Source organism: Diplotaxodon limnothrissa, linkage group LG14 (assembly GCF_057381915.1).
Source record: "Diplotaxodon limnothrissa isolate DT_005_m linkage group LG14, D_limnothrissa_male_GT1.1, whole genome shotgun sequence".
In the NCBI taxonomy this organism is placed as follows: domain Eukaryota; kingdom Metazoa; phylum Chordata; class Actinopteri; order Cichliformes; family Cichlidae; genus Diplotaxodon; species Diplotaxodon limnothrissa.
In genome coordinates, this window is record NC_140609.1 from 25,852,908 (window position 1) to 25,869,644 (window position 16,737).

The following is a 16,737-nucleotide window of genomic DNA, read 5'->3' on the forward strand; positions in this document are numbered from 1 at the left end:
ACTTCCACTGTCAATGCTATAAATACTCTTTGATCTAACTGCCAGCTGTGTTCATGTCATAATCACCAGAAGTTTTCATTTCCAAGAGTCTCTTGAGTTAATAAGAAAAGGGTAGGGCTCAGTTTCTGACACATTTAGCATGGTACGCTTACTTCCGGCAAACACAGCGATGAAAATTGACTTACAAAGAACATGAAACAAGAACAAGATGCGACATGTTAGGATGTTCTATCTTTTCATTTCATTTCATTCATTTATTTATTCATTTTCAGGCACAACAAATACCTATATTGAACATAAAATACACAAAACAAAAAACAAAACTTGCCTGAAAAAGGAGTGGGACAAAGAAAACTTATTAAATCCCACCCCTATACTCACTCATCAACAAAAAAAAACAATAAACTTCCCGCAGCTACGCCCATCATTGCATACAGACCCATCAACAGCCCCGGGCAGATACAAGCATCTAAGCGGCAGCTCGCAACCAACAATTAGAGCCTTCATAACTGAATACAGAATATATAAATTATAAATTGCATTACCACAGGTAACAGGCAGTAATAACTACAAGTAACAAACACACATACATATACATACATATATATCTACACACACAAGTACATATATGTACATACATACGCACACTTTATTTTTTTTTTTTTATTTTGGAATCCATACCAGCAATGGTAAGAGGACAGACATTACAGAGCACACTAAAACCCATCATTGAGTATACTGTGACCAGACCAACTGTTTGTAGAGAAATTTAAATCTATGAATATTTTTGCATTGTTTCAGTTGTAAACTCAGACTGTTCCAGATTTTCACACCACATACAGACACACAAAAGCCTTTACGGGTTGTTCGAGTTCTGGGTAATTTGAATTCTCCAAAGCCTCTCACATTATAAACCTTTTCTCGAATTTCAAATCTAGTTTGTAAATTTGCCGGTAAAAGTTTAGTAAAAGCTTTATACAAAATTATGGATGTATTGTAATTAACCAGATCCTGGAATTTAAGTAACTTTGCCTGAAGAAAGAATTTGTGAGTATGATCTAGATAACCAGCCTTGTGAATAATACGCAGTGCTCGTTTCTGTACTGTGACTAATGGATTAGTTGTATTTTTATATGTATTTCCCCACACTTCCACACAATATGTAAGATATGGAAGAACCAGGGTACAGTACAGAGTACGAAGTGCATCTTTATCAAGGAATTGTTTCACTTTGTTCAAAACTGCGAGGCTTCTGGAAATTTTGGTTTTTTTTTCTTTGATGAGTTTCTAGTAACCGAGACAACAGAAATCACTTCTCACTCATGAGAGCCATTAATCTGATTGAAAGACACAACAGTTATACTTCATAAACATTCAGTCTCAGTAATAAAATTGTATAAATTATCTTTATGTTTTAAAATCTAAGTACCCTGAAAGTGAGCACTATAAAACTAGATGCTAGATGCTAACAGATTTTTTTTAAACCGTGGAACAGATTTACAGACATACGTTTTCCACATTGAAACCCAATGTTTTTCATTCTTGTTTTTGATTACTGCTTATATGTGTCCAGATGTAGTTTCTGAAACAAGAAACACTTGCTCTGCTTTTTCTTTCTCTTTTCTAAGTGACTAATAAGTCTTTAAAAGTAGTCAAATTTCTTCATCTTGTCGGATGATGTCCGCCCACTGGTGTTAATCACTACTGAGAGCTCAACAATACTGACGTAATGATCTTCCTTTATAATCCAATTTGTGCCTCTTGCTGTCATCCGTTGGAGTTAGATTGTGACGATGTTGTTTGTCCATTCAGAGTTTCTCACATCTCATCCTGCAGCTCTTTATATCCAGCTGGGCCCCAGCGCTGAGCTGGCCAACCTCCCACAGTTTTTCTTACACGTGTACCTGTCTGTTCTGCTGGCAAACTCTGACCTGATGATACGCCACCTGCCTTTCTGCAGGTCGGGAGGAGCACTTAACAACAGTTGTTTTAGATCTGTTGTTAAAGGTCAAATGTCACACCAATTTTCAGAGGAGGCGGTTTGTGTGAGCTTGTCATTGGGCATTTCTTGTCAGCATCACCTCTTCTGACACTGTTGATGAAACTTCCCTCTGGCGTGCATCATCTGGCTGAAGCCTAATTAGTGACAGATGCTGTTAGCCGCACGTGTGTGTGTGTGTGTGTGTGTGTGTGTGTGAGCGAGAGAGAGAGACAGAGGCAGGCCTGCAGCCACACAGATAAAGGTTATCATTCCAAAAATATGTTCATCTGCTGACTTGTTTCCAGCTTAGCTGTCCCCCAAAACGCTGCAGAGATTGTGTGCGTGTGCACGTCAGAAAGCCTCATCAAAAAGCTGACATTTGCACCACAGGACGTGGCGTAGAAGCTGATCAGGCCCGAGTCTCCTAACGTGCCCATCATCCCCGTTCACTCCAGCGGTGGGATGGAGGAGGAGTACTTGTCAAACTGGATTCCTCCTCACAGTTCTGGAGAATTTGTGTTTCTTTCCATAATGCCTGCAGCACTGGCATTAGCATGGCTCAGCTTATGAGCTTTAGAGGAATATCGGCAAGATGCTAGTATAGTGTGGCGATAACTCTGTCTCGGCCCCTTTAATAGATGAACGTGTTGTGCCGACAATGCTAATTGACTGCTGTGGACATTACATTTTATTCACTTCCTTGAGTTACAAGGCTGAGGACATATTTCTCCTTTTAATGGTCTCATTCTAAAGGTCATGCTGCCTCATCTGTCAGGCCTGCTAAGTACACATGAATTACACAACATCCAGACAGTCTCTGTAAGTCAAGTTCTTTCCCATTCATCTCATTTCTTATGTATCAGTTCAGTGCTTGTGAACTTTTTCATCCTGTGAAGTGGGACATGACAGAATAATTTGAGAGCCAGTGTGTTATATGTGCTGCTTACTCTCCTTCTCAGTCATGTTGTGAACCTCAACACATTTCTGTAGCCACTTCTGCTGCTTTGTGCTCATTATACATGTAGTCATGTTGATATTACTGATTTAAATCATTGTGAGGTATGTTGCCTAGATAATTTCTCTCTGTGCAGCTACTGTAATTAAAACGTGTTATTTATTTTTAAATAGGGAAGCAGCATGGTGGGTCTGTAGACTGTGCTGTGCCTCATATTAGCGTTTGGAGTTTGTTCTCACTGTGTGTGCGTGGGTTTTCTCTCAGAGTTTCGGTTTCTTCTGCCATCATGCAGGTTAAAGATCACTATCTGCACCCAGGAGCCTCTCATAAAAGAGATTGTTGATCTCTAGAGTTTGCCTTCGAGGTAAAATAATTAAAAATAAATTAATGCGTACAGTTCATAGAGTCCTTTCTTAAACAGGATTACCTTAAACAGGATTTTAATAAATTCATCAGTTTTCCAGGGCAAACAAAAAGGTGGTTGTTATCTGATTTTATGGCTCCAAAAACACTCCAAAACATAAAGCTGGTCAGTTTACTCTCATTCAAGGATTAAGCAGTTAGAGAGAATCTGGAAACGATGTGGAAGTAGATGAAGATTACATTTCCGATGCTCGACTCATCACTGATAGCATTTTTTTGGCTGCTGCTTCTTCTTTTATTATTGGAAAACTCATCTGATCGCCTGTCTGCTGGCACACTGAGGTGTAGACACAACACAGGCACATGTTCAGACACAGAACTTTCTCTGCTTCTCAGACTTTAACCTTGGTTGTCTCTGACCTCCTCCAGAGCTCTCAAACTACTTCGGGACAGACGATAAGCTGGGCCCTGTGGCCTTGAGCATCCGCAGAGAGAAACTGGAAGACACCAAAGACCTGAAAGACCAGTACCAGTACCGACTCATCGTCAGGACGAGCGAGGTATGCGTGTGTGTGTTTATGTGTTTATATGCTGATCACGGGGGTTTCCAGTCAGAGTCTGTTAATTACGCAACTGCTTTCAGTTTCTCCAGGCCTACCTGTGACACGTGCCCTCATTATAACCTTCCCTCTGTCCCCTCGCCCCTCTGCTCATCCCTCTTCTGCTCTCTGTCAGTGGAAAATTCCACCTGCTCAGTCCAAGCACATTAAAGCCAAACCAAACACGGGCTGCTCCCACAGCCAGCTACTTCTCCTCTTTGATGGATCAGACACTCATGATGTGGTAAATGATGGGCTGATGATTGTAGAGAATTAGTTTTCAGATTCTCTGCATCCATTCTTGGTTTTTTTCAGAGGTTTTACTTCCACAGTTTCCAAGACACAATTTTGGAAAGACATCTTTGTTCAGAGACACAACTGATGATTATTTTCCTACTAATTAATGTAAATTGTCCATCTCAGTTTACCGAAGTCAAGTAGAATGACTCTTGTAGTTTGACTAACAGTCCAAAACTGAAAGACATTAAGTTTACTGTAACTGAAATAGTTGGAGACTATCTCGATGCGGGGCTACCAATTCTAAATTATCTGAAGGTGTGAATGGTTCTTTCTCTGTGTTAGCCCTGCAGCGTGTCCAGGGTGTATCCTGCCTCTCATCCTATGACAGGTGGGATAAGCTGTTGGAAAATGGATGAAAATTCTGGAAATTAATAGTTAGTGCTAGTGTTCACACCACTTAGACCTCACTTTCTGCTCAGCTCAGTCTTATGGGGGTTTTTTTTTATTTTTATTTTGTGCATGGTTGGCATTTAAAATGATAACACAGCACAGTTTGTGTCAGAGGTCTTGTGAAGTAATTGGCTTAATCTCAATCAATATATTTTACCGGTTTAGCATCATAAAGACCGCTCGAACAACAAGCTCGCCTCTCCTCATTGTGTTAATGCAGTCTTAGCCTGAGTGTGTCCTTCTTTGTGGCTGTGCTGTGTTGTTTTTAGCAGGATTACATGGCTGCCTGGCCTCATCACTGTAGCTCTGGTATAACAATGGAGCCTCTCCACCATCTAAGTACACAGAGCTAAGCTAACAGACACAGTCCAGGCCCACTGTTCCCACACAGAGAAAAAAGGAGATTGATTGCGGACTTTATTCTCTCCCACTCAAGCCACAGCCGCTCTCAAATATCCATCCCCCTAAGCCTGTCATTTAATTCTGTGCTGACACAGCAAGGTGGGGAGACTTCCTCTTTCTCCTCTGTCACACATTCAAACAGCCCCCCCCCTCTGATATTTCTGCTCAGCACATCGCAGTCACTCGTTCGGCCTTGCTCACAGGCTGACGAGTTGAAACGATATCTGCGTAACTTCAGCCGTGGGTCGGTCGGGCTTCATTTCCTTGCGGCAGACCCGAGTCGCTGAGGTTCAGCTGTCTCTCCGGCCTCTGCCAGCTCCAGAGACCGCCATACATTTTTAATCAGTCTGCAAGTGAGAAGCAGCAGCCCACTCCTCCCAGAGGTTATTATAGTCTAACTGTTTTGAAGCAGGTCAGTTCCCCCTGATCAGGAAGCAGCACAATACTGAGCAGAATCTTGATTCACAACACCGCTGAACTTAAAGCCTCCATGCAGACGCCTGTCACTGCGTGCGTGTTTGACAAACAGGAAGATGCTTCAGGGCAGCAGGGCGCCATTAATGTGATCTGATGGACCGACCTGCTTCAGACTCCCATACTGTGAATCATCCAAACCCCTTTTTCTCAAAAGTGTAGTACAGCGACCTCTGACCTCTCTCAGTAGAGTTCAACATCAACATTATTGTTACTTTTTTACGGCAATGCTGCTTTATTATTTCATAAATACCCAACCCACAAAGCCAATATGTCTGATACACTAAAGTTCAATTCACTTCAGAAGTTTTATGTCAACAAAGAAAAAAAGGAACAAGAAATAAATCCAAAAAATAAGAATTTAAAAACTAAGACTGTTCTTATTATTACTTAATCTAAATATTTTTTTTATTTATGTTTAAGGTGTACAACATAAATGTCCAACCAAAAATCTAAAACTTGAGCCCTTAAAGGAAAAACACTAAACAGCAGAAAGCATTAAACTTTAAGACCATGCAAAAAGAAATTTACTGCTTAACTATTTAAATTTATCGATGGGTTAAAAAAATCAAAACAACAGCAATAAATCCAGTGGTTTTATCACAAACAAGAACGATGCACATCATCACATCATTAGCAAGGCTGGTTACTATAATCACACTGATCTGTTGTTTCCCACATCATGAGGTTATATTCACTGTAACACCTTTGGGGGGCGGAATATAAATTTTCTTGACATTTCAACCATGACACTTGAATAATATTTGTTATGTAGGAAGCTCAAATTGCTTCCAGTTTGTTTTGTTTTTTAAACTAATGTTGTTCTGAACCCACAGCTGGTGACGCTGCGCGGCTCCATTTTAGAAGATGCAGTGGCGTCTACGGGGAAGCATGGCACCGTTCGGGGTCTGCCACTCAAAGAGGTCCTGGAACAGGTCGTCCCCGAACTCAACGTGTCCTGTCTGAGACTGGCGCTCAGCACGGCCAAAGTCACAGAGCAGCTCCTTAAACTGGATGAACAGGGGGTGAGTTTACGGTGCACTGAGTGCACCGAACAGCTGTTCCAGCAAGCTGGAAGACTGCAGAGTAAAATTGTACACTAATAAGGGGAAGCTGTGGCACGTGGTGTTCTCAGGTAGTGTGTGAGACTTGGGTAACTGATTTAGTGCTGGTGCAAAGTGCAGTGTTGTACAGGGAAAGCTGTAAGAAAAAGGGTGTGGTACGTTTGAGCATGAGTGAGTAACCATACAAGCTGTAATGTTTGGCCATGTTATCTCACCTTTCATTTAATGGAGGGAGAAGTGTAGGGTGGAGGTATTTTGCCAACAACTGAGCTGTTGGGTTGTTTGTGCAGGTGGTTTATAGATCAACAAAGCTGTGTGTAAACAAGTCCAGATATACGTTACTTTTGGGTTAAAAGCTTGTTTGTTGGCATTAACCTTCAGAGTGCTGTGTTTCAGCTGTGTTTGTGTGTGTGGTCTCTCAGCTGCTCGTGCTTGTTCTGCTTGTGTAATATTAACATCGTGTCTCTTCTGCCTTGTAGTTAAGTCAGAAGCACAAGGTGGGTGTTCTGCTGTGCCGTGCAGGGCAGAGCACAGAGGAGGAGATGTACAACAACGAGGAGGCATCGCCCGCCTTCTCTGCCTTCCTGGAGCTGCTCGGGGAGCAGGTGCTTCTCAAAGGATTCACCAAATACGCTGCACAGCTCGACACCAAGAGTAAGAACGCTCTGCAGCATAGCATCCGCTTTTAGAAATCATATTTTTACATGTTGGTCTCATTGCTGAAGAAGTGGTTTCAATGTATCATTTCATTACTGTTTCCTATTCTCAAAAGAAAAATGCAAATAAACTGTGAAATGAGTATTTTAGGTTTTAAAGGATGTTCTTCATAAAGACACTCACTTGTCTCGATAAAGCCATAAAGAATGTTTACACAGTAACTCCTGCAGCATCTTTAGTTTTCATGAATTCACTACATTTAACAGACTCATCAGTCAGTAATGTTGCATATGTGTCATAAAACCGGGGGTTACACAGTGAATGCATCATCAGAAACTTTGACTAATGTGTGGTCAACAGCTGCTGACTTTCAACAAATATCTTTCCTCCAGCGGACTCTACGGGCACCCACTCCCTGTACACCACCTACCAGGGCTATGAGATAATGTTCCACGTGTCCACCATGCTGCCATACATGCCCAGCAACCCACAGCAGGTAACAGCCCCACCTAAGTAAAGCACCAACACTGGTGTACGTCTCTAAAGAAAAAAAAACATCCAAGTCGATGCTTTGTTGTCACACAGCCTTTGAAAGCACGTCTGTGTTTGTTAGCTGAGGCTTCTTCTGCTATTTTTTCTCTGGCTCGTAAACGACGGCAAGAATTCATGAAGTGGAAACTTGTGACTTTTGTCGACCTCTTCATTTGGAATTTTTTGTTTTTATTCAGCCTCTTGTGTTTTTATAGTCTTTGTTTTCTGTGTCTTGGTATTTCTTTCCTTTCTGGCTGTCTCTTCTTTCATTGTTTGTCTGGATCAGAGTTGGGTGGGGTTCAGCAGTGTAGTTATTAGTATATTTTCTTCCTCTTACTTTCCCTCTCTATCTTTTTTTTTTTTTTTAAATTTGACTAAATTTTTCTTCTTGCATGATCTTCTGGATGCTGTGCGTTCCCAGCATGTGCTGGTGTCGCTCAAGAGTGTGTAAAATTCAGCATGTTGGTATTTTTTACAGTTTGCCTGAGTATTTGCGTAAGAGCCTGTCTCGAGTGTGCACATGTGCCTGCAGGTGCTCGGGATTAGTGCACACTTTTGAATGTGTCAGTATGTCAGAGCAGAGCAGTTTAGGCCAAAGAGGTGTCATTAAACATACATTAATCTTGTTAATTAAACTTCACTGTTGCCATATCCATACCAGCAATCAGTTATTTATTATAGAAAAAGCTTTTTGATAATCTCCTCATCTTTTAGTAACATGAGAAAATGTGAAATCGTTGAAATGTTCGAACAGCTGAGTGTTGGTGTCAGGTGTTTATAACAGCACAATAACTCCATCCAGAGGCTTTAGGGGCTGCAACAGCAAGGAGGTTTACTTACTCAGTTGAACCTCTAGATGGCATCATCTCACTGCAAAAATAACCCTCAGTGACTGGAGAAGCAAAAGAAGGTTGAAACATAAGCTGCTGTGATGACTCCTGAATTCAGGATAAAGGAGAACACTAACTTCACCTGCACAACTGTTCTTGGGTTAAATGAACAATGAAGAAATTTGCTGTAAATAACAGGTGAATCATGCATATGAAGGGTCACATTCAAAACGCTGAAATAGAAAATGATGATATGCTAATACATAAGAGGCCCCAAATAGCCCAGATTTTCATGCTACTGTAAAAAAAACATGAAGTGCAATTCAAATATTCACACAGCAGCCTGGGTACGAGTGAAGGATGCTCCTGTGGTACTGCACAGGAGCCAAACAGTGGGCTGCATTACATAATTGGTATTTTCACACTTCTCTTTGCAGATGAAGAGCAGATTGGCAAGCACCGCACCACAGACACAGCCTGCACTGTGTGCCACGTCTCCTACATAAACGCAGATAGACAGACAAGCTAACGCACACACACACAGACACAAATAGCCCACACAGAACCCGCAAAACAAATTACGTAAAGAGCTGTTGCTTGGTGTCTAACAGCGAGTGTCTTAATCTCTCTTTTCCCCTGTCGGACATTCTGTCGTTCACTGAGTCAGTCGTGTGAATGCCAATTACGCTCGCTCGTTTTTATTAATTTATCGTTTTTATGTCTTCTCTCCTGCTCAGCTCCTGAGAAAGAGGCACATAGGGAACGATATTGTCACCATCATCTTTCAGGAGCCCGGAGCGCTGCCCTTCACCCCGCAAAATATTCGTTCACACTTCCAGCACGTTTTTGTTATTGTTCGTGTTCACAACCCCTGCTCTGAAAACACCTATTACAGGTAAATGTTTACATCAGCACAAACTCATGTTTCTATACACGTGGTGCACGTTATTAATTAGGATCTCACTTCCAATACTGTTCCCGCCTCTCAGTGTTGCCGTGACGCGAATGAAGGATGTGCCCCCCTTTGGACCACCCATCCCCAGCGGCGTCACCTTCCGGGACCCAGAGACCTTTCGTAACTTCCTTCTCGCCAAAGTCATCAACGCAGAAAACGCAGCACACAAGTCTGAGAAGTTCCACACCATGGCGACGCGAACACGGCAGGAGTACCTGCGCGACCTGGCCGAGAACTATGTCAGCAGCACGCCGCTGGATTCAGCCGGCAAATTAAACAACCTCATCTCCCTCGCATCTAAGAAACGGGAGCGCACGAAGGCGAGAGAGGGAGCGGAGCTGGGTGCTGCCGGGGCGGTCGCCTGGAGAGTCCAGGCCCAGGACTTTAGCGGAGGAGGGGGAGCAGAACTCCCCTGTGCCTTGGGTGTGTCGGCTGAATACATCGTCCTCATAGACTGCTCCACCAAAGAGGTGGTGTTCAACTGTTTCTGTGCAGACGTGATCGGCTGGACGCCGGAGCGGCTGGCACTGAAGATCTTCTACGGCAGAGGAGACCACATTGCAGTTCGAGTGCCAGAGGGAGGTGCACAGGACATCAGGGAGATGGTGCAGAGGTTAAAGGTGAGACCTTGGAGCAAAGACTTGATCTTGGGATTTGGGGTCATGCAGGCTGTGCTGTAAGCAGATCTTGTAGAAAGACTACAGTGCAAACACAGTTGTGTCATGTCTTGTTTACTTCCTTGTTCTCCAGCCTGTAGTTTTCTTTACATCCTTTGGTGTGTGTGTTGTTTTTTTTATTGCTTTGTTGCTTTCTCACCAACTCTTAGAGTAAAATAACATGAAACTTTCCTCATCTGTTTGGATTTGTGCCCCTGTATGTCTAGTGCAAACAAGACATACTGCTTGCACAAAATTATTCTTTAGAGCTTCCTGTAGTCAGAAATGTTTCATGTGGTTATTGAAGTTTATTAGACCAAATCAGTGCAACACCTTCATTCTTTTATACTCCTTTAAGCTCAGGGGATTTCCACAGTGGATGTTGGTTTTCATTCCACTGAAAAACTAAATTCAAAGGCAAGTCATTGTGTCAACATTCACACTGTATTCTGTGTTTTGTTTTTTTTTGCTTTATGTTTTTGTGGTTGTCTTCCTTTTTCAATGAAGCTATGCCACTGTCTGCACTGGCTCATCTGAGGCCTTTCAAATTGTGATAATCTCTGAAAAAAGTGATGAATTAAACGCTGGGAAGAGGAGATTTCCTGGACTCGATCAAGCTTTGAGTTAATCCAGCAGAAAATGAAATATTTAAAAATGAGTTAATCTTACTAAAAGCACCAAATACATGCAGAGTTGAGACTGAAAAGTTGACCCAGTGCTGGGTAAGAAGTCATCATCACCTGGTTGTTACTTTGCTATGATGATCTTTAGTTTGTTAGTCCATATATATAACAAGCTAATACTGTAAATCTGATATGATTTTTTTTTCCTTCTGTTTGTGTAGTTGTTGACAGTGGGATGTGAAACTGTGGATATGACACTAAGGAGAAATGGACTGGGACAGCTGGGCTTCCACGTTCGCTTGGATGGCACCGTAGCTGAGGTACCGTCAGATGACCAGATCTAATTTTGAAGCACTCTGAAGATTCTTGGCCGCGCATAAATGCTCTGCTTTTGTTTTGTTTTTCATCCAGGTGGAGGAGTACGGCTTCGCCTGGCAGGCAGGCCTGAGGCAGGGTAGCCGGTTAGTGGAGATCTGTAAGGTGGCTGCAGTGACACTGACGCACGAGCAGATGATTGACCTGTTGAGGACATCGGTGACAGTCAAAGTTATCATCATTCCTCCATACGAAGAAGGCGGGCCTCGTAGGTGCGTGGCAGTCTGCGTGTGGTTTCCTTTGAATCCTTTCGAGCTTCATTTGTAAACAGCTGTCATGAATGCAGATGTTTGGACAGTGGGTTACAGCACAGGAGCGCGCTCAGTGTAAGTGGGCAGAAGTGGAAGGACAAGAGCGAGCTAGAAGAGAGCGCAGGACACTCATTACTCCAACACACAAAAGCCTGGCAGAGATAGTGGCCAGACTCCAATGTTCTGATGATTCTGTGTGGGAGTGTGTGAAAAGAGGAAGCGAGCAAACAGAGAGAAAGAAAGATGCGTGGCTGAAAAGGAAGCGGGCGAAATGAGGCACACAGACAAAAAGAAAGAAGCATTTGTTTAACGTGAATTAGCTACAATCCGCCTTCCTTTCTTCTTCATATCTGCTCATCTCTGCTATTGTGTCACTTCCTCTCCTCCACATCATTTATATCTTTTCCCTGCCGTCACCCTTTTCCATCCTTTCATCCACACACGAGGCCTTGATTGAGACAGAATAACGAGACCTTATGAGACGCTGATGTGGTGTTACTGAGGTGAAAAGATAATCGTGTGTGTGTGCGCGCACACTTGTGACCGAGAACCAGAGCTCCTAAATACAGTAATTGTGTCAGGCTGTGTGATCGCACAGTGGTTAGATTTCTTTAATGCTGGAGGCAGTTTAATTACGCCAACTTAAATCCCTTTGACACACACACATGCACAAACACACACATGGTACTGTGGCATTGGAGCAACTGATAATTAGAGTCTTGTATTTCATTCTTCCTCTCTCTCCCCATCCGACTCATTTGCTGTTGTGTGCCAGGCAAGCAGATTGCATGAGATTAAAGCCTGGAATCTGCAGGAGAAAAAAGGTCCACAAAAAATATAAATAAATAAAGGAGTGGAAGTGATTAATTAAAAATGCACGCCCTGTGCGAATGAAAAGGACAGGAAAAGAGGGAGGGAGGGAGGGAGAGAGTGAAAGAGAGAGAGAGAGAGGGAGGCAGGGTTGAGTGTTATGAGCAGGAGAGGCAGAGAAGCGCTGGGTGAGGAGGACGTGTCTCAACACCGCCGAGAGTTAGAGCAGTGGGTGGAAGAGAAAAAGAAAGAAAAGAGAGAGAGAGAGACCAAAGTTGGAAGGGCTTTTTCTTTGCCGTTCTTTCTCGGCTCTGAACGTGCAAGATGGACAGATACGACGGGGAGAAGGTGTGACTTCTGGCACTGTGTATTTGACTGTGTGCGTGCACGAGTGCGTGCGTGCGTGCACGAGCTCCAGCTGTGTCACATCAGCCAGCGTGATGGGAGGAACACTGAATGCCGGCAGATTGAGGCTCTGCTCTCTCTAAGGTTTGTGCTCTCTTCCTGCGTTTGTGTTAGCCCGCGCTGCTGTTATGTAACCGTATTGATACTGATTGGATTTGACTCATTCCGTTGTTGATGAAAATATCCCGACCACATGTGCATCGACTTGTGTGTCTTTTGGTTTAATGCACATGTCATTTGAAATCAGCTGGTGGTGTTTTTGAGGACGTCTGTGTTGTGTTTGTGTTTTACCGTGGACATGGCTGCAGCGTGTTTTCACTGTGGATTAGTCAGCTGATTATTTTCAAGGTTAAATGAATAATCACACTGTATAAAAGAAACATGTATCCCCTGCACAGTTTCCCAAAGCACACGATGACATCTTGAAATGTTTTGTCCAAGCAGCACTTTGAGGAGCCTCACAGATATTCTGCTAACATGTGTGCTAAAAACAAACATTTGATTCATCGTTGAAGCCAATTTTAAGCAAAAACATGTTTGGGGAAACTATAATGGACTTCTTTGTTCTGACTTTATTTTTGTTCTGCTGCTTACAGGAACTTTTGGTGCCCCCAAAGACTTTATAACCACCCCCAAAACAAAAATGCACTCCCCCCTCTGATGCTGTGGTGAATTTATCATTGGGGTCTAATTTATCCAAGCATAACAGACACTTTTATTCATCCATTAAACGTAAATAACTGAAAATTAATAGACTTACGTCAGACAAGGTAACAGCATTATTGCCTTAATACGCCACATGCGTATTGTTTAATAATGAAAGTTTATACTACACACACTCTGTCCTCATGGCCTTTATCCCACTCTGCCTCACTTTAAATCCTCACCCTCACAGCATTTTCCTGCTCATTTCCTCCTCTCTTCATTAGTCTCATGTTAAATGCCATCCAGTATGCATATTTGATGCCTCCTTCCCTCCCTCAGTGAGGCTTTGTGAATGGAGTAATGATGATGATGTGTAAAAGACATGTGCTGGGCTACTTACATGCTGTTTTTATTTATTTAGTCAGAGGGAGCTGAAAGAGTGAATATCTGTGTGATCTTTGGTTTAAAAACAGATTCATAATTATTTGATGCGTGATTGTACAACCAAGGCAACCTTGCGTGCCTTTACTAAACATATCTGCTGTGTCTACCAAGACTCTGATTCAGGAGCTGTTTGATGAGATTGGATATTTCTCTCTCACACACATATACACAGACACACACACTTGACCTCAGTCTCGCAGTAGGAGAGATGGAGTCCTGATGTGCCAATAATCGGTTTACTTTGCTCTCTTTCTCCCTCCATTGGCGTCAGGGGAGCTCATTAGTGAGCTCTGTTACATGTCTGCAGTGTGTTTGAGCATCCACAAAGTAAGTTATGAGACGACAATAATGTGGAGCATTTGGGGGAGATTTATTGAGCAGTTTCCACGCACTGAACTCGGTACAGAAACCGCTGTTCTGGTTCAGCTACAGTTCAGGGCTGCTGCATTTACTGACCCGTGCTGAGGATCAAAAACTACACATGAAGGCTGTGTAAAGGAGATAACCTTGGAGTTTTGGAGGGAAACAGCAGCATTTTAAGTGTCATGCTTTTAATTCTCTTGTAGTGGATGTGGTGTCTCTGTACCGTTATAAACTGTCCTCCTCTGTCTCTGTAGGGGCTGCACCGAGGAGTACGAGATGAAGACCATGGAGCAGAAACCAGAACCTGAGCCTCTAGCAGCAGGATACCGACCCTCTCCTCGCCAGACCTGGCGATGGGAGAACTCACCTGTTCCTCAAGTGCTCCACCCCACTAGCATGCAGCGCTGGGCCCCCATCGGCCCCCCACCTCCTCCACTAGTACGCTCACACAAGCCCCTGATGCCAGTTCCCTACAGAGAGCCTCAGCACCTCAGCTCCAAGAGGTGAGCCTCACTTCTACACATGTGCTGCTGCCCCACTTGCACCAAGTCTTTATTTATCACTCCATTAAAATTCAGATTTTAAGGGGAAAAAAGCAAGTATAAAAAGTGTTTAAAGCCTGCAGTGTGTAGAAATGTAGAAAAGGGACAACAGCAGCTGCTTTGACTTTTTTTTCCTCATTGTACTCTTCACCTGAAAAGCTCAGTGAGTGGCCAAAGTCTTTGTTCTAGGCTAGATGTTCTAAAGCCTCATACAGACCTTGGAGGAGGTGCAGGAGTCAAATTTCCTTTAAGTAATGAATGCGAAAAGGTTGTTATGGATGTCTTTGTCCAGTGATGACAAAATCTTGTCACCTACTTCAGCTTTAACTGCATATTGTATGAAGTTAGTGAATCCAGTCAGCATTCTTCAGCATACTATGAGGATATTTGTTCATTAAGACTTAAAGCAATAATTAATGATGGGTGTAAAAGTGTGATATGCATTGCAGTGAGCCATCTTCACAAAGGCTTCCTGTAGTAGATAGTATCCTCGTCCAAACTCCTCAATCCTCGTCGCATTTTCAGTTTTACATCACGGAGCTGTCATCATCTTACACAGTTAATTATAGAGATGAGGAGAAAACTGCTGCAGCTGTACAGGTGGCTGTAGATGAAATGTTTTATTGCATTTTAACTAAACAGTTGTTCTGCAGCTCCTTGTCTTAGTTTGTTTATGTTGTCTGATGAAAGATTTGATGTTAAATCACTGAATGAATGTTTGAGGAAAAGTGATGTCAGCTGGATGACATCATGGATAAACCGAACATGAACTGTGACTGCTCCAAGAAAACCTGCTTAGTCCTGTCATCAGGATGTTTTCTTCATACAAAAACCATAAATATGATGGAACTCCTGTGCACGGCTCCTGAAATCCTTCTATATAACATTTCACATCAGGGTTTTCCGAGGCAGATATGTGTGAAGTAACAAAAGCCCTCAGGCTAACTCGTGTGATTACTGCACCGTATAAGCCTGCCAGACGGTCGTAAACTTGTATTGATAGTAAATGATACCCTGGCATTTTGTTTCACCTAAAAAGTGGAAACAATAAAGTCTTTGTGTGGTTTTATTCCACTTAAAGAAGTTTTTTCCCCAAAAACTGTCAATACTAGTTTTTTAAACTTGAGTTGGTTCCAGGTGTTTGTCTAAAACAACACATTTTAAGCTGTTTTCATTGTGTTTTCAGTCTGTTTTGCTCTTTTGAGTGACACACAGACACACTAGTCCTCAGTTATTTTAAATCTCTCTTATTTGTGTTATGTATCAATCACCTCTCTGTAGTACGCTTGTTTCTCTCGATTACCCACCGTCCTTTGTGTATTTCAGGCCGGTCAGCTACCCAGAGAACCACTACAGCCTGTCTCCTGCAGGAGGCGACAGGCCCTACAGAAACCCCTCAGCCAGCTTCTCCTCTCCTCCCTCCGGCCTGGTCAGTCTCACCACGATGGGACCACCTGGAATCTCACCGGGCCCCTTTGTGCGCTACAAACCTTCACCCGACAGGTGTGTGTGGGTGTGTGGTGTTTTACTCTGCAAGCTCTCCACTGTCACTCGTTTGATCTTGATCAAACATGTCTGGTTTTACTCGTAAATGCTTTGTGTGCTGAAGGTGGAATATATTGGTTCAAATCGCAGGCTGAATAGCGCGGCACGACCAGGTCTGCAGTTAGACGTGTATGAACACACAGTCTCCCAGAGGAAGGATCTGTTGTGTGGGTGGCTCTTCCTCACACTGTGGAGGTTGATAACATCTCACCCAACCAGAAAAACTTGTTTTATTCAACCGCCACAGGGATGCAAAGCAGAAGCTGGAAATGTTCTCTGTTAGTCAGAAACGTTATATTTTTACAGCTGGGGAGTTTTATTCCAGAGTGTGTCCTTTCTGTCGTGATGTCTGAGTAGCTGTACATCTTATTTTATTTGAAAAAGGGTTTTGACCTTCCACCAATTATAACATCAGGACTGATTAAAAGAGCAGAGCAACACAAAATGCAATTTTGGTCAGAAACAGCAGGAGGATTCACAGACTTCTGTTTAGTAAGGTAGAACAGACTCGTCACCTTAAACATATGCAGCTCCAGGGACCGGGAAAATCCCTGCGAATGTGTTCACTAATGTTTCT

At 42.9% G+C, this 16,737-nt stretch overlaps 1 protein-coding gene across 1 annotated transcript in view; it reads left to right on the forward strand.

Moving 5' to 3' along the window:
* sipa1l3 (signal-induced proliferation-associated 1 like 3) overlaps positions 1-16,737 on the forward strand; it is a 90,298-nt gene that overhangs the window by 67,483 nt on the left and 6,078 nt on the right. Inside the window, exons 5-14 of the mRNA XM_085370458.1 lie at positions 3,729-3,859; positions 6,301-6,489; positions 7,008-7,182; positions 7,578-7,681; positions 9,284-9,441; positions 9,536-10,121; positions 11,002-11,100; positions 11,192-11,367; positions 14,328-14,576; positions 15,942-16,118. Of these exons, the coding sequence (XP_085226584.1) occupies positions 3,729-3,859; positions 6,301-6,489; positions 7,008-7,182; positions 7,578-7,681; positions 9,284-9,441; positions 9,536-10,121; positions 11,002-11,100; positions 11,192-11,367; positions 14,328-14,576; positions 15,942-16,118 (2,044 nt within the window). The remainder of the gene's footprint in view (positions 1-3,728; positions 3,860-6,300; positions 6,490-7,007; positions 7,183-7,577; positions 7,682-9,283; positions 9,442-9,535; positions 10,122-11,001; positions 11,101-11,191; positions 11,368-14,327; positions 14,577-15,941; positions 16,119-16,737) is intronic.